The sequence below is a fragment of the Microtus pennsylvanicus genome, chromosome 2 (genome assembly GCF_037038515.1).
Source record: "Microtus pennsylvanicus isolate mMicPen1 chromosome 2, mMicPen1.hap1, whole genome shotgun sequence".
Lineage (NCBI taxonomy): Eukaryota > Metazoa > Chordata > Mammalia > Rodentia > Cricetidae > Microtus > Microtus pennsylvanicus.
The window spans coordinates 105,157,054-105,183,175 of record NC_134580.1 but is presented as its reverse complement, the minus strand read 5'-3'; the positions used below and the strand labels follow the sequence as shown (position 1 = coordinate 105,183,175).

Here is a 26,122-nt window from a genome sequence, read left to right as displayed (position 1 = left end):
ACAAGCCTGAAAACAGCACTGGCTATATCCAACAGGGCTGCTATTAGGAAGATGAAATGACCTCAAAACACTCTTCCCTTCCTCTCACAGAACGGCTCCAGCACAAATTTACTCCCAACACAAGAGAAGTTCACGACACTTCTCTCGTTCTGTTTATTCAATGTATTTAACTGTAAGAGCTATAGATGGAAGTGTTGATAAAACCAAACCCTAGCTCTTCTCAGGTATTTGGAGCTTCCTCCTCACTTCTCAGGGCGGCAGAGTTTCTGGATATGATCAGCCAGACCCAGGCAATGCATGATCCTCTTCTTCTCAGCAGCCAGGTCCTCTGCAGACACCTGGCCCAAGAGTTTCTGAATAAATAGATCCTGATCTTTCAGAAAAATTTTCTTATTGATCCCTACATTTGGCACATTCTCCAGGGACCCAGATTTGAATTGGAAATTTAAATATCTGTTTCTTTTTAAACTGGGCGCTTTCTCTTCAATCCAGCACAACGTCCTGCAAAGACAAGAACATTCCTCATGTTAGAAACCACACTGGACAGAGCTGGAGAGAAGGCACAACCATGAGAATCAGAGCTGAGATCCTCAGCACCCACGCAAAAGCTCTGCTGGCAGGGTGGCCCACTTGTAATTCCAGGAGGGAGGGACAGGATCCCTGGAGAGCTGGCTAGCTAGACTCTTAGAATCTGCAAGATTGAGTGAGAGACCCTGCCTCAGTAAATAAAGTGGAAAGTGGTCAAGGAAGAAGATGGCACTCAACATCAAGGCATGTGCACATGTGTAAGCACACACATATGAACATATGTCATACACGTGCTAAAAAACCCCACACAGGAAAGCAGACGGGTACTCACACCTGCCTTCATGGGACAGGACCCATCTTCCCTGAAAGGCTGCCTCACGGTGGTGGCCCAGTGGCAACCAGCTCGCCACCACCACCCAAAGACTACAAGTGACCATGCTTCCAATAGTACTATAGCGCAAAGCACGGATCCATCTCACTTCCTCAGCATGGCGCACAGACTCAACGCTCTTCAAGACATTCCTTCACCTATGCTGCTGCTTCTCATTATTATTATTATTATTAGCAGAGCTATGATACCTGACCATGGAAAACAGATAATCTCTGCCTAAATTGATCATGATCTCAAGCAAATATGCCAATGAATACTAAAACGTAGCAAAACAGGTGGTCAAACTATATCTAATAATTAGTCTTCATGTGTATTTTGCAAAGTTCACAGAATAAACTGGGTGTGTTAGTAATTCTAGCTAAAGTAAAATTCTCGAGTCTGAGTTGGGCTATGTGGTCTATACAGTAAATTGAGGGCCAGCCTGGGCTACATAGTGAGCTCCTATCTCAAAAAAATTAAAAAATTAAGAAAAAGAAAATGATGACTAAGAGTAACCTGAGTGTAATTTATTCACTATTTTTACTTTAATTCTGGACAAAATAAATCTGAGTTATTCCAACTACCTAAGACAACTTCATTATATCCTTCCAAATAATGGTGTTAAGGTTTGAGGCAAGGCAGAATACCAATGTGTCTCTTGTATCTTAATTTTCTCGTAACTAGAAATATGCAACGGGGCAAGGGCACGTGCTCTTGCACATGCTGCTAGATAAATAGAAAAATAATAGCAAAGCTTAAAGTAATTATTTACATAACTTAGTTACTTGCTTTATTTCTGTAAGCCATTATTTATTTAACTTACATTGTTTCTTCACACCTCAGAGAGTGTAAAGGATGGAAAGGCTCTCTCTAGAGGAGCAGACACTTGTCTTGGGTCTGGATGCCAGGGACTGGTCCTTTGGGATCCCTCAAGAGTTACCCTTTTGTGCCCGAGGACGTTAGGAAGTCTCTTATAACTCACCCCTTGCTCTGGGTTTCGAGTTGCACAGTCATTTTCAGATACTGATCTTCTTTTCGGTCTTCCAAGGTGGCAGAAATAAGAGAAAGCTCCCCAAAGAGGCACACTAGCCAGGTCAGGCGAGAAATGCCACTGAATGCAGGGAAGCCAAATTTCTCTTCGTCCAGTGGGCTAGCTGCAAGAGATCACAAATGCTAAGAGAGCTAGGAAAAGGACTGTCTCGCAAAGATCCATGCCCAGGGAAGGTGGGGATGGAGAACGGCTGAATGAGCAAGAGGACATCTGGCCTCATGGCACAGATGTGTACAGTGATCGATAAAACACTGCAGGTCCCAAGTGGCAGCAGTGGGCGGCGGGCCAGGAGTCCACAGCAGGCCACAAAGGCAGCGGGTCCCAGGCAGAGAGCCAGTGCAGCGGGTGAGAGACAGAGACCTATTAGGCACACCATGCAGAGAAAGTGGGTATTGATTTAGAGGGTTATGGAGGGGAAAGAGGCAAAGGGAGAAGAGCAGAGAGCGAGACAGAGAGAGAGATAAAGAGGGGAGAGGAGGGAAAGGGAAGAAGTGGGGAGAAGGGAGAGTGGCAGAAGCTGCCTTCTCAGGTGACAATATACTGCTAACCCTTGAAGAGCCCCCTGAAGAGCGAGCAAAAGGAGCACTTCCTTAAGTTGCCTGTGTCAGGTGTTTTGCCATAACTAGAAAAGTTATTAATATAGGTGTTATTGTTCTTGTATGAAGTTCTCAAAAAATAATACCTACTAAAATGGTTAATGAACTATGCCTTTAATCTCTTTTTAAAGTTTTTTCCTTCATTTCTCTGTGTATGGGTGTTTTGCTTGCATGTATGTCTGTGTGCCACATGCCTGCAGCACCTCCCAGGGTGTTGGACCCCTGGACTGGAGTTCTAGACAGTTATATTCCACCATGTGGATGCTGGGAATCAAACCTGGGTCTGTGGAGAGCAGCCATGAGTGCCCTTAACCTCTGAACCATCTCTCCAGACCCTTTACTCATTTAGTGACATAAATTATGTGTACGGGTACCGCTGAGGCCCTTAGGGACGCGTTCCTCTCCTCCTCTGCACCTGATCTCTTCAATTGCTTCTTATCTTCAGCTTTGATATGCCTACTAACTTTTCCTCATTCTGCTATGACCTGAAATGATACTACAGAAGCTGTGTGAAGTCAAGAACCAAGCTGCACCAGAGCAGAGGTCCCTGGGCTCTGAGAGCTCCAAGACTGCCCAGGTGACAACTGACCAAATGGTTTCTGCTTCCTGTGGTGTCGGGACCTCCCAGGTGACTTGCAGCCCTGCCTCGCACTGACCTGTGAAGTGAAGAGACCCTTTCAGCAGCTCTTTCCCCGTCACTTCCTTTTTCAGGAATGCAAATTCTTCCATCAAGAGTTCCAAATGCTCCTCATGCAGGACTTTCCCTGTTGTGACAAAACAGAATGAAGGTGGCCATTATCCATGGTGTACAGACAGCTGTGTGCTTGGAGGTTTATGTCATTCTCCCTCCAGAACTGCACATAGTATGTCTACAGGCAGGGTCCAGAGCACATGTTAGGGAAACACCAACACCTCCTTTACACGCCCCAGCTGACATTAAAGTGCAAAGGCTTCTAACATCTCTGAATCCTTGTGAACACTTATTTTCTGTCAGTAATGTGGTGTGGAATAATCCTTCTGTACACTGTGAAAATGTGTTGCTCACTGTTTATAAAAAGCTGATTGAGCTGGGCGATGGTGGCGCACGCCTTTAATCCCAGCACTCAGGAGGCAGAGGCAGGGGGATCTCTGTGAGTTTGAGACCAGCCTGGTCTACAGAGCTAGTTCCAGGACAGGCTCCAAAGCCACAGAGAAACCCTGTCTCGAAAAAACAAACAAACAAAAAAAAAAAAACAAAAAAGCTGATTGATAGCTAGGCAGGATTGTTGGGAAGAAGAAGGGTGGAGTCTCAGGAGTCACGAGAGACAAAGAAGAAAGATGAATGTTCTGTGTTGAAAAAAGGTACCACTGGGTGGTGGCGGCACACCTTTAATCCCAGCACTTAGGAGGCAGAGGCAGGTGAATCTCTGTGAGTTTGAGGCCAGCCTGGTCTACAAGAGCTAGTTCCAGGACAGGCTCCAAAGCCACAGAGAAACCCTGTCTCAAAAAAGTAAACAAAAAAAGGGGGGGGGCTTGAGAGATGGCTCAGTGGTTAAGAGCATTGATTGTTCTACCAGAGGTCCTGAGTTCAATTCCCAGCAACCACATGATGGCTTACAACCATCTCTAATAAGAAATGGTGCCAACTTCTGGCCTGCAGGGACACATGCAGGCAGAACATTTTTTTTTTAATTTATTTATTTAAAGATTTCTGCCTCCTACCCTCCACCACCTCCCATATCCCTCCCCTCCCCCAATTAAGTCCCCCTCCCTCATCAGCCCGAAGAGCAGTCCGGGTTCCCTGCCTTGTGGGAAGTCCAAGGACCTCCCACCTCCTTCCAGGTCTAGTAAGGTGAGCATCCAAACTGCCTAGGCTCCTACAAAGCCAGTACGTGCAATAGGATCAAAACCCAGTGTCCTTGTTCTTGACTTCTCAGCAGTTCTCATTGTCTGCTATGTTCAGCGAGTCCGGTTTTATCCCATGCTTTTTCAGACCCAGTCCAGCTGGCCTTGTTGAGTTCCCGATAGATCATCCCCAATGACCGCAAGGGGTGCACCCACATACTGAGACATTCAGGCAGAACATTGTATATATAATAAATAAATAAATCTTAAAGAAAGAAAGAAAAAGAAAGAAAGAAAGCAAAAAAGGAAGGAAGGTAGATACCATCATGTGGCAGAGGGTAGATAAGAAATATGGGTTAATTTAAAATGTAAGAGCCAGTAACAAGCCTAAGCTATTGGCCGAGCATTTATAATTACTATTAAGTCTCTGAGTGGTTATTTGAGAGTGGCTACAGAAAAACTCTGCCTACAATAGTGGGAGGCACAGAGGTTCCTGTGCTCACAGATAAGCACTAGGGTTTGTTTAAGCACGAGGGAGGGATATAACCTGTTATCTGCCTAGAAGGCTGGCAGATAACAGAAAGCAGAGGGGTGAGGAGCCTGGTGACCTTTGTTTTGTGTGCAGGCCTTATCCTGAGCCTGTCAATCTATCTGACGGAAGGTGTTACATGTGCTTCACAGAGTGTTCAGATGGAGTCTCCTCTTAAGCTTCACCATGCACATGGGAGTGAATTAATTACCGCCAGGAAAATTCTCACCAGACTGTGCTGTGCTAATCTGTGCCTAAAATAAACTCCTCAGGGTCAGGTGTGCCGCCTCCTGGGATTCGTTGCTCTGATGGCCATGGTGGCCACAGAGACCCCTTCAGATATCCCAATAGATGTGATATCTTTTGTAGTTTTTATTTGCATTTCTTTAAAGATTGGTGCGGTTTTACTTGTTTTCCACTTTGGAAAACGAAAATTTCTACAACGTGACCTTTCTGAGTCAGGTTACTCGGTTTGTTTTTAAGTTGTGGAATCCTGCAGATATTCTGAATGGAAACTTTTCTCGAGGACGCCATCTGCACACAGTTTCCACAGCAAAGGTTCCCGTTCTTCCATCTTTTCTTTGAAGCATCAAAAGCCTTTGACATTTTGACAGTTTTATCCTTGTACGTTCCTGGTACTTTACTATCGCATGAAGAAACCGCTGCCACATCAAACATTCCAGAGGATGACTTCTTCAGTAAATGCTCTTTGGAGAAGTGGATACTCACATGCAAAACACTACACTCACACTTACCAGAAATCAGCTCACCACATACTGAATACTTAACTATAAGCTCAAGAACTAGGAAACAATAGATGAAAACCCATGGTAAATTCTTGAGAATTCTGGCTCTGTGACCGTGAGAAAATACCATCACCAGGAATAACTCATCAAGAGTTTAAGATTCCATCAGAGTAGAAGTCATGGCAACAGGCAGCAGGCACAATAGGCACAGAGCAGTAGGCATGGTACAGGTAGCAGGCAGCAGGCATGGTACAGGTAGCAGATAGTAGTCATGGCAACAGGCACAGTAGGCACAGAGCAGTAGGCATTGTACAGGTAGCAGGCAGCAGGCACGGCAACAGGCATGGCAGCAGGCAGCAGGCATGGTACAGATAGCAGGTAGTAGTCATGGCAACAGGCACAGCAGCAGGCAGCAGACACGGCAACAAAGCAGGAAGCTGAGAGAGCACATCCTTAAACAAAAGGACCAAGCAGAGAAAAAGCTGCAAATGGGAAAAAGGACAAGGCTATATAATCTCAAACTTCCAGGCCTAACTCTTAAGCCTCTCCCAACAGAGCCACTAACTGGGAACCAAGTGTTCAAATCCAAGCTTACTCCTTACTCAAATCACCATAACTGGACTAGGCAAAGTTTGCTTAGGTAAGACACAAAAGGACAGACTATAGACGCCAACCCACACAAATGGCGTGTTATCAAACCAAAATGTTATGTTTAACAACAGAATAAAAACACTACTTACAAAATGAGTTAAAATACCAGCAAAATATAGATTCAGTAAGGGGTTAATATCTAGAATATGTAGAGAACTCAACAGGAAAAACGGTAATAATAATCAAAATTTAAAATAGGTAATATCCATAGAATTTTTTTTCTAAAGAAAACATGCAAATGGCCAGCAGTTACAGGGAAAAATGTTCAACTTTTATCATCAGAGAAATGAAAATATAGCTCACAATGAAATACCACTTCATTCCATTTATAATGGTTATTATAAAAAAGGTCAAACAAATGGCCGACGAGGATGTGCACAGAAGGGAGTGGTCCCCTACACACTGCTAGCGTGGCTTACAACTTACTGTTGTTAAGGGAAAACACTGTGGAAGTTCCTCACGGGGTTCCAGACAGACCTAACGTGCTCCACCCCCCCTTTCCCACCTCTGCAAACCACAGAGAATGGAATGTCAGAGAGACCTCTGCACTCCCGGGTTCATCTCAGCGCTGTTTCCAAAGAGTCAGTGCACAGATTCAGAGTAAATAAACCAGGGCTTGCCCACAACAGAATCCTTCCACAGTGACGCTGAAAGCCCGTCATTTCCAGCAACGTGGGTAAGCCTAGAGGGTATTATGAAATGACCCTTGTGCAGAAAGAAAAACAGTGACGCCATTCACGAAGTGGAATGTTAAGAAGCCAGTCTTAGGGAAGTAGAGTAGAATAACGCTTACCAGAAGGTGGGGGAGGAAGACAGCAAAGACTAGTCAATAAATATAGATTTAAAGGGAGAAAGGTCGTTTCCTTTGGACAGTCTGGTTAGTCCACCAGATCCTGCCCCATCTATACCACATACCTCCTGGCCTGGCCCAGGTCACACATCCTATGCTTTGGTCTAGAGAGTTTCCTGGACTCTAGCCTGCCTACTCTCCCCCTAATCCTCAGACCTAAACCAGATCACACACTGTGCACTGGCTCATCCTGGTGAATTCTTAGAACCTCCCCTGACTGCACCATACCCAGCCCTCAGACCTAGCCTTGGTGGCACAGACTGTCCTGCCAGCCTAGTCAGCCTGTTTAGTGGCCAAGATCCTGACCTACCTATGCTATCCTCACTCCCAAACATAGCTTGGGTAGCACCTCCTGCACACCAGGTCAAACAGATTCAGCCATGTCTATACCATTTGATTTCTTATCACTGCTTTTGACTATGCTTTTTTGCTTACCACTGAACTAGAATCAGCCTGTTTCTCCCATGTGTCACAAGCCCACAAGACTATACAGGAAAAGCATAGCTGACAGACCACTAGACAAACTCATGGGAGTGTATTCCAATGAGAAACCCAATCTGCAGAGCTTTGGGAACACCCGTCTTTTGAAAAGTCACTGTTAAGTCTGTAGAAAGCGTGGGAAGCCATGGCTCTTCTCCCTTCCATAATGGGATTCAGCCTGAAATATCCCAGTGTGTGTCAATCATTCATTGAGATAACTTCTTCCTGTACAGGCAACTGGGTGACCTCTGTCACATGGTGGGGCTCTGGTGTGAAAGCAACCACTCAGCCAAACCTTTGTCCTCATAGTCAAATCTACATAAAGCTAGTCCCCCACCATTATCCTTACCGGCAGGACTTTCACAAAGAGAGGAGCCTTGCAAACATGTGTTCACATAAGAACCTCAGTAGGGACAGGCAGTGAGCAGGGCAGACCACCTGTCTGTTCTTGCTGATAAACAGGTCTGGGCGGTCCTGAATTCTCTAGCAGCAGACTCAGGAAGGTGTAGGTCTGCTCTACCCTAACAAGCTTTTAATAGTCTGTATTTACCCTTCACCTTGGTTTCAAGTAACATAAGCTCACAGCCCAGATTAACTGTTTATGCCTTTAACCCTAGAGATACAGGAAAGAAGTTTGGGTTGCTAAACCGGCCCCAGAGGAAGAAATTCCTTCTCACCTGGGTGCCCTGCTGGGGCTGGAAGCAAGATCTCCAAAAAATCCCCTTTACTTGAGCTAGCAAGACAGGACACATCAAGCACTTTCACCTTCCTCCCAGCCTGCGCTGGTTACTATGGTTACCATAATGCCCAGGGAAGGAAGCAGAAGTGCTCAGAAAGTGCAAGAGCACTGCTGTGCTTTTCTCTACAGTTATTAACCACAACCTTCTAGCTTAACTGTTATACTTAAGAAAATGTAGTTAGTCTCTGTGAGTTCGAGGCCAGCCTGGTCTACAAGAGCTAGTTCCAGGACAGGAACCAAAAAGCTATGGAGAAACCCTGTCTCAAAAAAAAAAAAGAAAAGAAAGAAAAGAAAAAAAAAAGAAAAGAAAATGTAGCTGGGCCTGAAACCTCTCTGAAGTCCCATTTATCCGCTGGGGAGCTTCCCAGCCACGGCTCCCCCTCTGAGATATAAGGCACCTGTTATTCTTTCGGTCCCCGCCCTAGCCACGCTCACTCCTTTTTTACCTCTGACCTCTGCCCGCCATTGCTCTCTCTCCCTGTTTTCTCTCCCGGTGTACACACAGCTTTGCCTCCTCTCTTTTCTCCTTTTCTCCCTCCTTCTCTCTCTTTCCTGTAATAAATATGTTACCTTTATGCCTATCTTTTGTGTCTATGTGTCTGTTACCCACCGCCCCAGCGGCATGTGCCCTCCCACTGGTGGGAAACTGTAGCCGCTTTTCTCATGGCGGGCTCCGCCAGCCCGCGCGGGGATATTTTTAGGAATAAGAGAGCCTCCTTACCAGATTTACCTGTTTGCGTGACCCCGTGAAATGCATGTTTGGTATCACTGTCATTGCCTATGGAATTGCTAACTATGTCTGTATGTTTATGTAAACTGAAAGCCTTGTGGGGGAATGCCCCTTCTTTTTTGCCCAGAGAATAAAGAAACATGCAGAGGAAGAGTATGCTTGAGTCAATCTGTTCAGCCCCTCAGACCCCCTTATTTAAGCCAGTTTGCTATAAATGTCCTGTTCTGAGCCCTGAGGGAGCGCTGAGGCTGGTACTCAGTAAGCCCTGATAGCCATGCAAACCCAAACTGAACCTGAAGGTATTAACTAACTCCTCAGACCTGACATAAAACACACTTCTATTCAACAGAGGCAGCCTAGGAGCTTGTATTAGATACACCATCAAGAAGTCCACATACCTAGATCTCATTGGAAAAACACAACTTGAAGTGCTAAGACAGTATGTCCCCCCTCAAGAGCCAGCAGCTCTATAGAGGGTTCTCCAATGAGTATTACTTAAATGAATCCCAAGACACTGAGCTAAATTTTTAAACCTAATTTTTACTTTGTGTGTATGGGTGTTTTGAGTGCATGTATGTTATATCTGTGCACTACACATGTGGAGGCCAGAAGAGGACACCAGAAGTCCTGGGGCTGGAGTTAGGGACAGTTATGAGCTGCTAGACAGGTTCTAGGAATCGAACCTAGGTCCTCTGGAAGGGCAACCATTCCTCTTGACTGCTAAGCCATCTCTCCAGCCCCAGGACACAGATTAAAAAGAACAACCAAACTTATACAACTGATAGAGTTTAAAAAAGACAGAAGCAAGCCAGGCAGTGGTGGCACGTGCCTTTAATCCCAGCACTTGGGAGGCAGAGGCAGGGGGATCTCTGTGAGTTCAAGGTCAGCCTGGTCTACAAGAGCTAGTTCCAGGACTGGCTCCAAAGCTATAGAGAAACCCTGTATACAAAAAACCAGAACAACAACAACAACAACAAAAAGACAGAAGCAAACAATGAACTCAATAAATTTAAACAGAACAGCAACAAACACCCAAGTGATGACCAAGAAAACACAAACATAAATCTGAGCAATGGCAAGAACAATTAGGGATTTGAAATCTGAATTCAATCAAGAGACAGAAGAGAACGCAAGTGGAAATGAAGACAGAATTTAAAAATGTAATAACCCAATTAGAAAATTCAGGAGGAAGCCTCAAAGTAGAATGAATAAAATAGAAGACAGAATATCAAGACTTTGGGTCTCTCCATGCTGCTCTGAGTTCTGTTGTGTGGAGAACACAAGAAACTCAGATACCAAACGGGCACAGCTGCTTGACTCTGGACTTCCGGTCTCCAGCGGCATGAGCTAAGAAAGTCTCTTTCCTTAATGAACCACCAACCTCAGGTCTCCTGTGACAGTAACAGCAAACAAAGAACGCTGCCTCCAAAACTTCTTATGAGAACTAAGCATACAATGTGCTTGAAAGAGTTTCCTGGCATACAGTGACCATCTAATACTTACTCCCTTAATTGAACAAAGAAACTATATAGTAATACATATAAGACAATCGATTACTCTGATCTGGGCAAGCCAAAATATCAACAGCACTATCACTGTTCCATTAGAACAAAGAGACTACCAGCTCCTCTAACTGACACACTTCCCCACGCATCTGGAGCCTGGGGGCAAGAGGGACATGGGGAGCTCTAGCACCAAAGCAGATGCAGATAAGACAGCATACACGAAAGGCAGAAAGATGGTACCCTAGAAACCAGAGTCAGAGAATACGTCACCTTTCTGTGCAGCCAGCTCCCATAGCTCCTGGGCCGCTGCAAAAGACAAAGTCATGGGGTATTCCACGAGGACATGCTTGCCGGCCTGAAGAAACTGCCTTTGGAAACAGAAACACTTCAAGTAAGCACGCAAGTGCCCTGTATATCCGAGAACACAACACTGCAAATGCACAAGAGCCTGCCTGTGAGTGTGACAAGCAGCCAAGGGTCAGGGCCCTGCAGAGTAAGGATGATCTATGCCTCAATCTTTGTCTTTACTGTAAGAAAGAACTTTTCTAGCTATGAAATCATTTGACTCTTCATCAGTGTTAAAAATTTAGTTTGCTGGGCTGGAGAGTTGGCTCAGTGGTTAAGAAGACTGTTCTGCAACGGGCTCTGAGTTCAATTCCCAGCACCCACATGATGATTCACAACCATCTATAATGGGATCCGATGCCCTGACGCCCCCTTCTGGCATGCAGGGATACATGCAGATAAAGCTCTCATACCAAAAAACAAACAAAACATAAATAATTTTTTTAAAAAAAAATCTAGTTTGTTTTCTATTACTGCAATAAATACTATGACCAAAAGAAACTTAGGAAGGAAAGGGTTTATTTCACCCCTTCCCCTCTATTTTTGAGAAAGGGTTAAGCTGGGTGGTAGTGGCACACACCTTTAATCCTAGCACTTGGGAGGCAGAAATAGGCGGATCTCTGTGAGTTTGAGACCAGCCTGGTCTACAAAAGCTAGTTTCAGGACAGACTCCAAAGCTACAGAGAAACCCTGTCTCAAAAAACCAACCAACCAACCGAACGAACGAACGAACGAACGAACAAACAAACAAACAAACAGAATAAGAGAACAAGCCCCGGCTGTACCAGAACTCACTTTGTACACCAGGCTGGCCTGGAACTCACAGAGATCTGCTTGCCTCTGCTTCCCCAATCTTGGGATTAAAGGAATGTGCCACCACCACCTAGCTTGACAACAGGTCACAGAACATCCAGAACTTTGTGTGTTGACCATTAAGTCCCATTTGCATAGTTTTAGCTTCCTCAGTCCTCTTTCCAGGTGTAAGGCAAAGCCTACCTGTATGAAGAAACCTACCTTATGTAGTCTTCGTGGCTGGAACTCTCACTGCAGATGTAGGCAACATCAATCTCCTGGCTGCAGAGAGCATCTTCCAAAGAAATCTGCCGTACTTCATCAAGGCTTCCAAGTTCTCGTCTGTTTCCCAAATACAGACAGTCTCAATCCACACAGAAAAGTGCAATAAAAGCAGAAAGGAGCATGAAGTGTGAGCGCAGGGAGATGGGAAGTTGAGGGGGAAGAAGCAACTAGGACAATTTTTGCTTAAAAATGCCACGGTGGGGGACTGGTGAGACGGCTCAGTGGTTAAGAGCACTGGCTGCCTTTCCAGATGGGCCCGGGGTTCAAACACTCCCAGCACCCACATGGCAGCTCACAACTGTCTATAACTCAGTTCCAGGGAATCAGACACTGTCACACCAATGTGCATAAAATTAAATAAATTATTTTAAAAAAGCCACAGTGAGACCTAATAATTTGCATGTTAACTTTTAAAAAACTAATTTAAAAAGTTCAGCTCAATTACCAGCATAAAAAGAACACTTAGTGTTAGACTCAAACACTTTTCCTTAAATGTAATTCTTGGGTTTTCCAGTTATTGTAACCCCAACAGGATTACTGAGTCTTTCTGTGTCTGTGCTTTCTTATCTTGAACTGGGGCTGGAAACAGCAGTGAGAATAGCATAAGGAATATAACGTGCAAAGCTACCGGATGACTGTTCCAAATGGCAGAATGGCTAAGCCACACACGGCTTCTTTCAGACCAAACCTCTCGCTGTGCCTTCTGTAGTAAACAGACCACGTACCGCTCCACGTGGGGTCTACTGGGCATCGCTCACTGGACATGCAGCTGTAGGTCCCTGACTCTAGTTCCCCAACCACTGAGAACCAGAGAGTCTCCAGAGACTACTCTGTGCGTGGTTCTCTGGAGAAGCTGGCTTTCCCTTACCCTGGATCTAGAAAATATCCATGTCCCATGGTGTTACCAGCCACTGTGATTTCCACGAATTGTGGAGCGCAAACCAAGCTGGGACTTACCTGGACACAAAACCAATCAGGTTCAGGAATGCTAACGAGTGTGGATCCTGCAAGTCCCGTATCCTCACAGAGCCGGCTCTGCCAACACCAACCACGACCACACCAAATTTCTTCCCAGGCTGAAATACCAAAGACCAGTGCTGGGTGTGAAAACGGTCCAGGATTTGAATGGAGTACACCAAACCAGAGGGTTAGGTTGGGTTCTGGCAAGCAAGGAAAGCTGGTGGTAACCCAGAGAAACAAGAGCTGGGGTGTGACTCCCCTAGAAACCAGGTGTCAGACACAAGAGACCTGGAACCAAAACACGCAGAAAGGGCTCTGCCATGTCTCTGTGTTGAAGACCTTCTGGGCATCAACCAGAAGGTTCTGCCCACTTGGCTCTATCTATGACCTCTCCACAGACAAGGGGATTCTCTGTTGCAAACACCCAGCCTGATATGAGGCCTCCACCCTCCCTGGGTCCAGCATCTAGAGGCACAGGGCTCTAATCAGCTGGGAGTCATTCAGAGGCAACAGCTGCTGTGCAGGACGCTGACAGACAAGGGCCCACAGGAAGACGTCTTTGTCCAGACTCAAGACCCATGTTAAGTCCTTATGATGGCTGAGTTCCAGCTACCTTCATATTCACTATACTCTGGTACCTTAAACAGTAACTAAGTGTACTACTAGAAGATAGATGTTAATAAGGTATACTGAGAAAAGTCCATTTTATAAGCTACGTTGTTGACTGAGTTTTCTGTCCTGCCCAGTTCCCGTAATCATTAAGTCCCAAAGAAATCACACAGAGGTCTACATTAACTGTAAATTGATTGGCCCATTAGCTCAGGCTTCTTATTAATGCTTATAATTTATATTAGCCCATTATTCTTATCTATGTTAGCCACGTGGCTTGGTACCTTTCTGGTCAAGACAGTCACATCTTGCTTCTTCTGTGGCTGGGTCACAGATTGCAGAAATGAGTTTTCCTCTTTCCAGAATTCACCTGTTCTTATTGACCTGCCTTTACTTCCTGCCTGGTTGTCCTGCCTATAATTCCTGCCTGGCTACTGGCCAATCAGCATTTATTTAAAATATATTTGACAGAATACAGACCATTGTCCCACACCACTACATAACAACAACACATTATAATCCAAATATAAAAGTTACTGCCACTGCATTAAGCCCAGTTCTATTTATGTGCATATATATGTAACAATCCTAATTAATGAAAAAGAAACCATACATTTGAGAAGGAATTTAAAGGGGGAGGGTTATGGAAAGAGGGAAGTGAGGGGAGAAATGATGCAATTATATTCTAATTTTCAAAAGTTGCAAAAAATAATTTGGATGAAAAAAATTAATTTATTTTACCATTACAGCCACAAGCCAAGTCTGGAAATCACACTGGTTATGGGGTGTAAATCTTGATAACTAAGTCAGGGGTCTAAATGGATTTCCAGCATTTAAGACTGTCTTAGGCCACAATGAGTTTGGAGTCCTCAACAATGGCATAATTACTGTGTGAACTGCACTGGAGAAGGAAGACCTGCTTGGTTGGACAGAGCATCTGATTGTGACTGAAGGGATAACAGCCCAATCCGGCATGCAGCTCTGGCAGGCCTTGCCCTGCTCCCCCATTCTCTCCGCCTTGCTAAAACCGGTTAGATTATATTCCTAAAGCTAGCCACCTAAAGGTCTAGTCCCTTATTTAGCCACTTCCTCCCTCTGAGGCTGACTACCAAGATCCAGCATTCAAAAGTCCCCTTTGGGGCTGGAGAGATGGCTCAGTGGTTCAGAGCATTGCCTCCTCTTCAAAAGTCCCCTTTGGCTCACCTAATTAACAGGTCCAATTAAAATTAAACACCTCATCCTCACATGGGGTTTCCCGTTTACCTTTATAAAGTGCCATTTGCCCACGGGCCACATCTGTCTCCTCTCCATCCAAAGGCTGTCCTTTGTCCCTCTGGGACAGATACTCCTACCTTCTTCACTAGCACATCCTAGCCCATCTAACACAGACCTCCCTTCTTCTCTGCTTAAAAATGACACCTACAAGGTCACTGCTGTTTCTGCCTGAGTCAGAAAGCAGCCACTTTAACTTTTCTTCCCTGCTTAATAAAGGAAAAATGTTTACCTGCTTGGGCTGTTTCTAAACTCTTTGGTGGGGGCGTGTTTGGAGGGATATTGAACATGTGAAATAAGGAACACTGGAAATATCCTTGATCAGCTGGTCTTGTTGTTTGGGTCTGGAGTGGGGGGGGCACCATACCATGCCCGGAGCACACAGCCGATGAAAACCCCCCACTTCATGGCTAGGGACTGAAAGGGAGAGACAGCATCGTGACAGTGGACACGGATAAAAACTCAGGGGAGACCATTTCTCCTCCATCACCCACAGCTACAAACAAGTAGGTAGCCTAGCGGGGAGTATTTCTGAAAAATCTTGAGAGGGAAAAGGAGAATCCACAAGAGAACTAAGGCGCACGGCAGCAAAAGGATCCCTTAAGGCCCTCTGCGTGGAACTCACCTCTGCATTCATCCTGGTCTCTCCCGCTGGTGGCTGTAAAGATAGAGAGAGGTTCAGGACCCTGGGGATGCTGGCACAAACTCTATGAATACGGTTTTCTCCCAGCTTCGGATGTCAACACTGCCACGGGGAACTGGGAAGAGGGAACTGCTGTGTGAAAGGCATACAACACATCTGCTCACCTCAGAAGGGGGGCCCTGGATAGCCTAAGGAACAACTGTATCCATGTCCAATTTGGCGAGTAAGTTTTTAATTGGGGTTGCCAACAGGGGTGTAGTGATGGTTATTCAAAGGAGCTGGGGTAATCAACAGCACAGGGGTAAACTCCTGAAACCCACAAGCCTGACGTTCTCTTCGCTGCTTGCGGTGGACAGTGAGTCCAGCTAAGGATTTCTTTTTTTTTTTTTCTTTTTTTTTTTTTTTTTGGTTTTCCGAGACAGGGTTTCTCTGTGGTTTTGGAGCATGTCCTGGAACTAGCTCCTGTAGACCAGGCAGGTCTCGAACTCACAGAGATCCGCCTGCCTCTGCCTCCCAAGTGCTGGGATTAAAGGCGTGCGCCACCACCGCCCGGCTAAGGATTTCTTTTTGCAGCCTGGCTGATCAGTCTTCACCCCTTGCAACCGTTTTGCCCTTTTTTTTTAACTGCTGGGTGGGGACCCTCAAGAATCTCTCCAAGTTCCTGTTTTCCCCTACATTGGGACATTTTGCTTGCTGTGTGACCCTTCCCTTCCTTCTTGGAGGAAATGTTGCAATTTGGAGAGCATGCCTTAGAGCAGGAACGTCAGCTACAGAGCCTGTCTGTGGCCATGTCTGTAGGGCATTTTCTTAATACAGCTAACTGCTACATGAGGGGCCAGACCACTGTGGGCAGTGCCGTCCCTGTGCAGGTGGTCCTAGGCTGCAGAAGAAAGGTAACTGAGAAAGGCAGAGGAAGCAAGCCAGGAAAACTGCCTTTCTCCACAGTCTCTGCTTCAGTTCCGGGCTCCAGGCTACTTCTGCCTGAGTTCCTACCCTTACTTCCCTTGATGACTGACTGTAACCTGTAAGCCAAATAAACCCACTCCTCCCCCAAGCTGCTTCTGATCAGATTTATTACCGCAGAAAAGCTGACTAGGACAACTAAGCTATGTGACCCAGTTTTCCCTACCTCTTCTTCATCATCAGTCCCCAGTGCCATTGCCACCTCTGGCCCTCCAGGAATGGTTGGTACACAGGCTGGTATCTTCTCTAGAGCTGCCGGAGGCCAACTTTCTTGTTGGGACCATTTGGAGTCCTGGCCTCCAGCTGCTCTTCCCTGCTAGAGATCTTTACTTTCCTTCTGATTTGAGTTACTGAAAGCTGTGTCAAAGTTGTTTACCAGCTCTGCTTCACGAGCACGTGTTGCCTTGAGGATCAGAGGATAAGGTTTTCACCTGTTGGCTCACCTGACTGTGTTGGGTATATGAGCCTCCGTGGTGCTATTGAATAAAGGGCTTCTTACCAGTGACTAGAGGTCTGTGTGTGTCTTTGTGTGTTTCAACCTCCAGCCCCTTGCCTGAAGCTTGCAAACTGTATGATCACGCATAGAGCGCAGACAGGCGTTGTGCGCTGTAGGGATATCATCTTAGCAAATGTCTAGAGAGGGTCTGTGCGCTATCCTGGACAGCTGGGGACATGTCTTTATGGGGTGAGGCACTTCTCCATGTTCCAGCTTGGAGATCGCAGCCTTTTTTTTTTTTTTTTGAGACAGGGTTTCTGTGCAGCTTTGGAGCCTGTCCTGGAACTCGCTCTGAAGAGATCCGCCTGCCTCTGCCTCCTGAGTGCTAGGATTAAAGGCATGTGAGACCACCGCCTGGTGAGATCACAGCCTTTTATCTAGCTTACTTTTAGAGAGAAGTGAAGTGTACCGTTTTTCCCGCTCGGCTGACTACCTAAGTTTTCTAGGTAAAAGAACCGTTCAGCAGTCTTTCCGGACACTTCCCATTAAAGCAGGCAGGCAATCAGGAGTCACAGGCAGAAGGAAGAAACAGACAAATGGAAATAGAGCAAAGGCAAGCAACAGAACAGCAGCACTAACTTCAGCAGGCTCCTTGGCTAGCGTGCTGAGTGTGCATTCTTGACACAGAACCCCTAGAGCGAGCGGAAGGGTGGGGGGACTAGGGGCTGGTTTCTTCCGCCAGGCATCTTAGATGGTGCACCCTGATCCGGGGCTAGCCTTAGGGTTAACTAGGGTTGCGAGGAGAATGCTAGTAAAGATTAACTTTTTTGTTCATTTAGACCTGGTAGATGTGTTACTTATATAACTATATCCAGGGCAGCTGGATGACCAGAGGTGATAAAAACAGGGAGAAGGACCCCCCTCTGTCTCCTGCCTGTGTGTCTCTCCAGCAGGCTGAGAAGGGAGGCACTCTAGTCACTGCCAGCCCTGGGACTTGACCCTCTTAGGGTAGTGTAGTGATAAGACACGTGAAACGCTGCGGCTGGAGGGAGAGACGCCTTAGCCAGTAAGAGAACAGCCTACATTCCCAGCACCACATGGTGGTGGACAACTACTTGTAACTCCAGTTCCAGGGGATCCAGTGCCCTCTTCTGGCCTCTGTGGTATACAGAAAAACAGACGGCAAAACACCCATGAGAGAAAATAAAAGTAAATGAATAAACCTTAAAAGAACCAAAACCCAACCTTTACTTGGGGCAACCCCAAGAAAGCCCTGGGAAGACCACGTGACTCCTATGGGCCTGTGCTCAGAACGTCTCTGGCAACGTCTTCCTCTCTCCTCCTCAGGACGTTATCTGTTCTTTGTGGTCTGAAGCCTGTCTGGAACTAGCTCTGTAGACCAGGCTGGCCTTGAACTTACAGAGATCCACCCGCCTCTGCCTCCTGAATGGCATGCCACCACCACCCGGTGCAAAAGGGACCTTACTAAAGGCCAAGTCGACAGAGTATGAGAAGGGAGCAGAGGAAAGGGTTAGTGAGGTCACCTGAAGGTTAAGATGGCCAAATCTGAGGCCACTGGCAGGTAAACACAGTGAGAAAACAGTTAAGTGTGTGTGTGTGTGGGGGGGAATGAAACATGAAGTACCATGGAGACAGACGTTTAGAGGAAGTAATGCCAGCTGCAGTATTCCTCCTGACGCTGAGAACCAGCCCCGTGAATGCTCAGCAAGTGCCCAACACCAGGACGTCTCTCTAAAGGCAGTACTAAAGACAGTACACGCCCATGTCTGATCATTTACATAATCCTTAGAATAAAAAAACTGACCAAATTTAAATCTTCTTTTTGTAGGATTAGGTCTTTGATGTTTTGAGATAGATTAAAATGTAGGTTACCCTAGATTTTGCCAAATACTGGCAGGAAAGTGGGGAGAAGGGAAGTGGATGATGGGTTAAGTAGGGGGTTGTGACAAATGCCACACATACTGTGTACGTTGTGAAGCCACACCGCACATCAAACACAGCCAGCCAGCACACCTCTGCTCAGGTTTGGTAATATCATATGCCAAGCTCTTTCTGAGGAAAGAATCTATTTACAATTAAGAAAAAACCCTACTCTTCTCTCTCTCTCTTTGGTTTTTCGAGATAGGGTTTCTCTGTGAAGATCAACGATTCATTTCCTTTTGTTCCACTTTGCTCTGTCTTATCAGGATTTGCGTGTGAGTTTTGTTTTTGAGCGATGGTTTTACTTTGTAGCCCAGGCTGGCATGAAACTCACTCTGCAGCCTAGGCTGGCCTTAAAGTCTCAGCAACCCTCCTGCCTCAGCCCTGTGCTATGAAAACTATAGAGTAAAATATAATGATAATACAGTTAAGTCTGGGATTACATACATCAGACTATTAATAATAAGTATGTCCCGGGTCCTGAAGTTTCAGCAAATCTGCTTCTTGGTTCTAAAAGCTCAAGTGTTGTTAGTCATCCATATTTCTTTTTCTTTTCTTTTTTCGTTATTTTTAGGACAGGGTTTCTCCGTGTCCTGGCTGTCCTGAACTCACTCACAGAACTCCGCCTAAATCTGCCTTCTGAGAACTAAGATTAAAGGACAATGCCACCACTGCCCAGCACTCATTCATATTTCTTGTTTTCTGGCTCTCAGAATCTCTTTGATAATACTTTGTCTACCATTAGACTTCAGTATGTCTTGTTCTGGAATGTACAATGTAAGAAAAGTACTTGCATATTTACTAACACAATCTTTTATAATAAAATAAGCTCTAGTATTCTAGTTCAATAATTTCAAAAACTTCTAATGGAAGCAATATTATGAAATTTTCATTAATTATGAGAGGAACTTTCCAGTACACTATTGTTTGCTTTGTATAATATTATGAGCGCTAATATTAAATCTCATGCTGAAAATCCTGTTGCCTTACATGATCATCCTACCTAGCAAGCATTAAACTTATCCCTACTTCTTACAAATGAGACACCAAGAGGTTAGCTAATGTGTCCCAAATCTAATGTCATGTTAAATGGAAAAATATCTGCATCTAAAACTGCACAAGCATAACGCTTTATTTATTTATTTTTTTGTTTGTCTTTGAGACAGGGTTTTTCTATGTAACAATCCTGTAACCCTGGAACTCACTTTGTAGACCAGTCTGGTTTAGGACTAGAGGTTTGCCCGTCTTTGCCTCCTGAATGCTGGGAGTTAAAGGGGGCGCCACCACCAGCTTCAATTTTTTTTTTAAGTAGTAGATAACTTCAGCCTCATTTCTGAGTTCTTCAGGTAGCATGCAACCTACAATGTGATCCTCACAGTCTTGAACCCCCCCCCCCCCCCTCCGCTCAGTTTCTGAAGCGTAAAGCGCAGCTAGGAGAGATTAAAGGACACTCCAGGAGCAGACCGTCACCCAAGATTCCAGGGCAGAGTTCAAAGTAAACCACCGGCTTAGTCTCAGTCCCGCGGACCCCGTGCGATACACCCTTCAGCTACGTAAGGCCGGAAACCATCATCATTTTTGAACGAGATGCAGTTTCTTTTCTGACCGTCTGCACTCGGTAACGGCCGTCTTCCAGGGCCGAGTCTCCGGCTGGCTGCCACCCAGCCTGAGAAGGGCCGGGCAGAGAGGAACGGGTGACCAGGCAGCTCCAGACCACGCTGGCCTACAGCTTTGGCCTCAGCACGCAAAGAACGCGCGCCCGCGCCCTTCCCGGGTCAGCACTCACCTCTCCCGCGCTCAGCACCCGCCCCGCAGCAGCTCTCCCGCAGTGCAGCGTCTCCGACGTAGGGGTAGAGGGGCGAGCGGATGCTGGGATCCGATTGGTTGTCAGGCTGGTGGGCGGGGTTCCCGTCGGCCGCCTCTGCTGATGCTTGTGCTGCTGAGCTAGTCAGCCTTACTCGTTCCCGCCCTGCATCCTGTGGACTGGGCAATGACTAGCGCTTGGTGTGGTATCGCTGCTTTATCAGCTCCCTTCGCGTCACATGGAACTGCCTGAGGCTTTTTTTCTGGTGGGTACAGTAGGGTGCTTTTCTAGTTTAGTGGCCCAAACACAATTGATCTGATACAAAAGTTTGTGTAAAAAGCGAAGATTATAGGAAAACAGTGTTTGTGATCCCCTGCCCTCAGAGCTAGGAAACATTTCCCCAGGGATAGCTTGGTCTCTCCCTTGAAATAGTAGGCACACTGTAGAAGGAATCAGGGTGCCCCGGTCATAAAGTATACCTTCTAGTCTAAAGCAGAAAAATGTAACTTGGAGCCTGCCCACTTCTTACCTCGTTTCCATCATCTGCCAGCTAGGAAGTTAGAAGTGTCCCCTCCCTGATCTCCCTGCAGTCCTTCACCCACACAGCAGCTAGAATGACCTTAAACTGGGCTGGAGAGATGGCTCAGTAGTGAAGAGCACTAGCTGTTCTTCCAGAGGACCAGGGTTCAATTCCCAGCAATCACATGGCAGCTCACACCTGCCTCTAACTCTCCAGTTCCAGGGGATCCAACTCTCTTTCTCTCTCTCTCTGTCACACACAGGCAAAACATAAAAATAAACATTGAAAAAAATAAAAAAATAATAATTAGCTGGACATGGTGGTATAGACTAATCCCAACACTTGGGAGAAAAAGGATATTAAAGCCAGCCTGTGCTGCATAAAACCCTATCTCAAAATAAAGGCCAGAACCAAGGAAGGAAAGATGTGTAGATTTTCGTTGGCTAGGCAGCCTAAGTCAGTGAGCTCCAGGTTCAGTGAGAGACCATGTCCCAAAAAACAAGATGGGGGGACTGGAGAGATGGTTTAGCCATTAAGAGCTCTTGTTCCTGCAGACTATCTGGGTTCTATTCCCACCACTCACAACCATCTGTTCTTTAACTCCAGTTCCAGGGGACCCAATGCCTCATCTGACCTGCTGGCACCAAGAACCTATGGATAAATACATCATATTTGTTGTTGTTGTTTTTAGACAGGGTTTCTGTGTAACCTTGACTGTCCTAGAACTTGCTCTGTAGACCAAGCTGGCATCAAACTCAGAGATCCGTTTGCCTCTGCCTCCCAAGTGCTGGTGGGATTAATGGCATGCACCACTGTTACAGAACAGTCTTTTTATGCACTGTGAAGATGTGTGCCCTCATTGGTTTAATAAAGAGCTAATGCCATTTTAAGTGAGGTACCCAGACACAGAAAGACAATATCACATGTACTCACTCATAGGTGATTTTTAAACATAAAGCAAAGAAAGCCAGCCTACAAACCACAATCACAGAGAACTTAGACAACAATAAGGACACTAAGAAAGACTTATATAGATCTAATCTACATGGGAAGTACAAAGTATAAAAAGACAAGATCTCCTGAGTAAATTGGGAGCATGGGGACCTCAGGGGAGAGTTGAAGGGAGGAGGGAAAAGGCAGGGAGGGGAGCAGAGAAAAATGTAGAGCTTAATAAATATCAAAAATAAAATAAAATAAAGAGTTAATGCCAATAGCCAAGCAAGAAGAGGTCGGGTGGGACTTCCAGACGGGGAAAAAGAGAGAGTGAGGATAAAGAAGTCAGCAGGAAGACACGGGGAGAAACAAGATGAACGTGCTGTGATGAAGAAAGGTACCACCATTTAGATAAGAAATATGGGTTAATTTAAGATGTAAGAGCTAGTTAGTAACAAGTCTAAGCTGTAGGCTGAGTATCCATAATAATAAGTCTCTGTGTGGTTATTCGGGAGCTGGCTGGTGGGACAGAAAAGTCTACCTATATGCCACCACTGCCTGGCTTAGTCACAGACCGGGTTTTTCTGTGTAACAGCCCTAGCTGTCTTGGAACTCGTTCTGTAGACCAGGCTGGCCTCGAACTCAAAGAGATCCTGTCTCTGCCTACTGAGTGCTGGGACTAAAGGTGAGAGCCACAACTGCCAGGCCTAATTCATATTATTAAAAAAGTTAAAAACTAGTAAGATAGTAAGGAAGAAACCTGATCTTGACCTCGGGCCCCTGAAACATGAACACTTACATGATTGTATGCACACTGCCACACAAACATGTACATACAACACACATGCAAGAACATAAATACAAGTAACATGATACAGACTGAGCAAATTGGTTTTATGTATTTAGGAATATATATATAGATAGATATACTGATTAAATAATTTTCATCTACTTAAATTATAAAGAAGATATATACCCAGAAAAGCATAGATATATTTTTATTATACATTCAATTGAAGTTTTGAAAATTACAGAGTCCAATGCCAAAACAAAGTTTAAAAAAATGCATATTAAGTTGCTATTCACTTGCATTGTTCTGCCCCAAAAATTCTGCAAGGAAACAGCTTAAAGACACATGAACAGATTCAGTGCACTTCTAGTGGCTTACCATGCGACGAAGACCATGGTTATCCACAGAAAATAAAAGAACAGTAAAATGAAATTAAAATACTGCAGTTTCACACAGTCGACCTGGAGGATTTTAGGAGAATTTTGTTAGCACTCACCTGCAGAGCAAATGTAGTGCCTGGCAAGCTTGGCACACGAGCTCTCATTAACCGCTCGGCTTCTCCTCCGGTTTCTCTGGCAGGACCAACACAGGGTCCTCTCACACCCACGCAGCTTTTCTGCTGACCTTCTGGGGATGACTCTCAATGCTTTTCCTGTCTTCCTTTGTGTCCCAGCCTCATGCCTGCTGCCAATCCATCCTAGCATGAAGCACACAGCCCTTCTTCTCCCAAGTATTACCTTTATTGGCTGAATTGTGATTATAAAGAGACTAGATCTAAAATTCTCCCTACTTTATGATCATATCTCCTACAATGCAAAAAGGTTGATGATGCCTGATTCAGAACATACTTCAATGAGTTTAGATAGAATATATACTGGCCCAAGGTTTTTAAATATATACTCTTTTCTATTATTATCATTAGTTTTCAAATTCATAAACGTTGTAAACATCATATTAGACATTTCAGTAGAAACCCTGTTACCTTACATTTTACTTAGTGGGTTCGGAAAGAACAAAAGTGACACTCTGTTCCCTTTGGCAGACCTGAAATTGTCCCTGAACCCCAAACCCCCATCACACATGCACTATTAAGCGGTTTCTTAGGTCAAGCATGTTCATGACAATTACTGCTGCTCTCATGAGCATACCTTGTAACAAAGTAGCAGAAAACAAACAAAACTATGATCTCTTGGAACTGCTCTCCCTGTGAGTTTAGATACTGTACCCCACCCTCCCCAACTGATCCACCTCAGGTAGCACATAAATACCTGAAAGCATACGCTAAGGAGAGTCTCCTGTACCAAACGCTGCCCTGCTCTGCCACCGTGAGACTGAGGCTAAGGAGCTGGGGGGGCTGCTGAAAGACAATGCAAAGCTGGCGTTCTGGAGTCCCTTTATCATGAAAGTGCTGAGGCTGATAATGTGCCTGGTTTTCTACTCAAAGGGAGAAACCTGACACACAGGTCACCTACTGCTCTTTTAGCAAGGTTTAACTGCAGGTTTTTATTTACTTGTTTATTTATTTAATTTTTGTGAGTTTCTTGGGGGCAGGTTTGAGACAGGGTTTCTCTGTGTAGCTTTGGCTGTCCTGGAACTTGCTCTGTAGACCAGGCTGGTCTTGAACTCACAGAACTCCTACTGCCTCTGTCTCTGCAGTGCTGAGATTTAAAGTATATGCCACCACCACTCAGCTAACTATATGTTTTTAAAAGAGAAATTAACAAAATGTTACATTTTAAAATGAATAACCTAAAAATTAATTTAAAAAATACTATATTTCTTTTGCTCTAACTACAGATGACTGAGATCTACTGGCTCATTAGCATCTTGATCAGCAAATATTGAGATAACCTAAACCCAGAGTGCCCGACCTGGGTGACAGCCAGTCCTGCGAGCTAGAATAATAACGACTTAAAGGTTGTATTACCTGAATAGTTTCAATGATGAAGTACCAGAAATGGTAAAATAAATATTTTCCACAGCACCATAAGTTTTTATAAAATACTATTTCAGTTAATATACAATCTCAGGATTTTGGCCCATCATACATACGAGGCACAACATCTTCTTTTATTAACAGAGGCCTTATTTGCACAAATACAACATGAAAACAATATATTTACATGGTTACTACTGCATCTACATCCACTGAATACTAGTAGTTTTAAGAGCCATGAAAAATTAATTGACCATTTAGAGTATGGTCACAGAATTTAATTGCCAAATGGATCTAATAGCAAACAGATGTACTTTATGGCCAAATTACTTAAAATTAAGTATAACAAGTTAAAAAGTAAAAAAACCCCAAAACGCAGATTGGATCTGCCCAATACCCAGCATGCTCATGAATTTCCTACAACCGTTAGCATGTGCTAGGCCGTCTGAGTTTAACACTGACCTAGTAAAACAGAACCGAGAGCACACCTTTTCCCACAACAAACACCACATTCCAAAGCCAATCTCATGTGTCCCTGCATCAAAGAGGAGAACTGAGTCTTAGCTTTATTAGAAATCAGTTAATGCTAGAATAAACCTGTTATAAAACACTTATAACAAAATAAATATTTTCAGTTCCTTCACATTAAGTGATATATAAATCATTACATTTTATAACATTAGCTTAGGTCATTTGGGGAAACCCAAACATACTGTACAATCCTGAGTAAAAAAATTAGTGACACAGTTTCTTGGGGATTATCCTTATCAGAAATCAAGAAGAAAACGCATAAACCGAACCTTACAATAATCCCCATCTCCATCAGAAGTACCATGAGTTCTTTGTACTTTGGTAAGTTTATAAATGTAAACCATTTATGTGAGAAAGTAAACTGAACGGAGCATTGCTAGGATGTCTCTATCACCTTCCGACAGTGACACGATAAATAGTCTGGAAGAGCAGAGCAGGAGGACCGGAACCACAGCGCCACCGCATCTGCATGCACGCGGCAGTGCAGAACACACGGGGTGGATGGGAGCAGCTTACATGCCAACAGCCCTTCATTGCCTGTGACAGAACAAGAAGGGAAAATTATTTAATAAAATAGGCTTCAACAGACATTCCTCTAAGAATATCTACAAACGGGCCATAAGCACATGTAAAGATGTTTGTCATTAATCACCAGAGAACTACCAATCAAAATTGTGAGATAGAATTTCATACTTGTTTGGAACACACACACACACACACACACACACACACACACGCTAAAAACAGAAGTATTGCTGAAGAT

The 26,122-nt window shown here is 44.9% G+C and overlaps 2 protein-coding genes across 3 annotated transcripts in view; both read right to left on the bottom strand.

The window, feature by feature from the left end:
- Positions 1-129: 129 nt before the first annotated feature.
- Positions 130-20,710, bottom strand: Blvra (biliverdin reductase A). The gene is made up of 8 exons (XM_075962076.1): positions 20,632-20,710; positions 15,488-15,520; positions 12,979-13,097; positions 11,959-12,078; positions 10,870-10,967; positions 3,202-3,309; positions 1,881-2,052; positions 130-501 (listed from the first exon to the last, which is right to left on the bottom strand). Exons 2-8 carry the CDS (start codon positions 15,497-15,499, stop codon positions 243-245), a joined length of 888 nt encoding a protein of 295 aa, XP_075818191.1. The 5' UTR covers positions 15,500-15,520; positions 20,632-20,710; the 3' UTR covers positions 130-242.
- Positions 20,711-23,085: 2,375 nt separating this feature from the next.
- Ap4e1 (adaptor related protein complex 4 subunit epsilon 1) overlaps positions 23,086-26,122 on the bottom strand; it is a 55,509-nt gene continuing 52,472 nt past the window's right edge. For both annotated transcript variants that reach the window (XM_075962074.1, XM_075962075.1), the window contains one exon: positions 23,086-25,896. In XM_075962074.1, coding sequence (XP_075818189.1) covers positions 25,736-25,896 — 161 coding nt within the window. In that variant the 3' untranslated portion in view covers positions 23,086-25,735. The remainder of the gene's footprint in view (positions 25,897-26,122) is intronic.

What these genes read in the sequence shown, in the direction of transcription:
- Blvra (XM_075962076.1), bottom strand. An exon ending in AGCCACGAAGACTACATAAG is followed by an intron (nt 10,968 to 11,958) that starts GTAGGTTTCTTC and finishes CTGTTTCCAAAG; the next exon opens with GCAGTTTCTTCAGGCCGGCA. An exon ending in GGAGCTGGCTGCACAGAAAG is followed by an intron (nt 3,310 to 10,869) that starts GTGACGTATTCT and finishes TTGTCACAACAG; the next exon opens with GGAAAGTCCTGCATGAGGAG.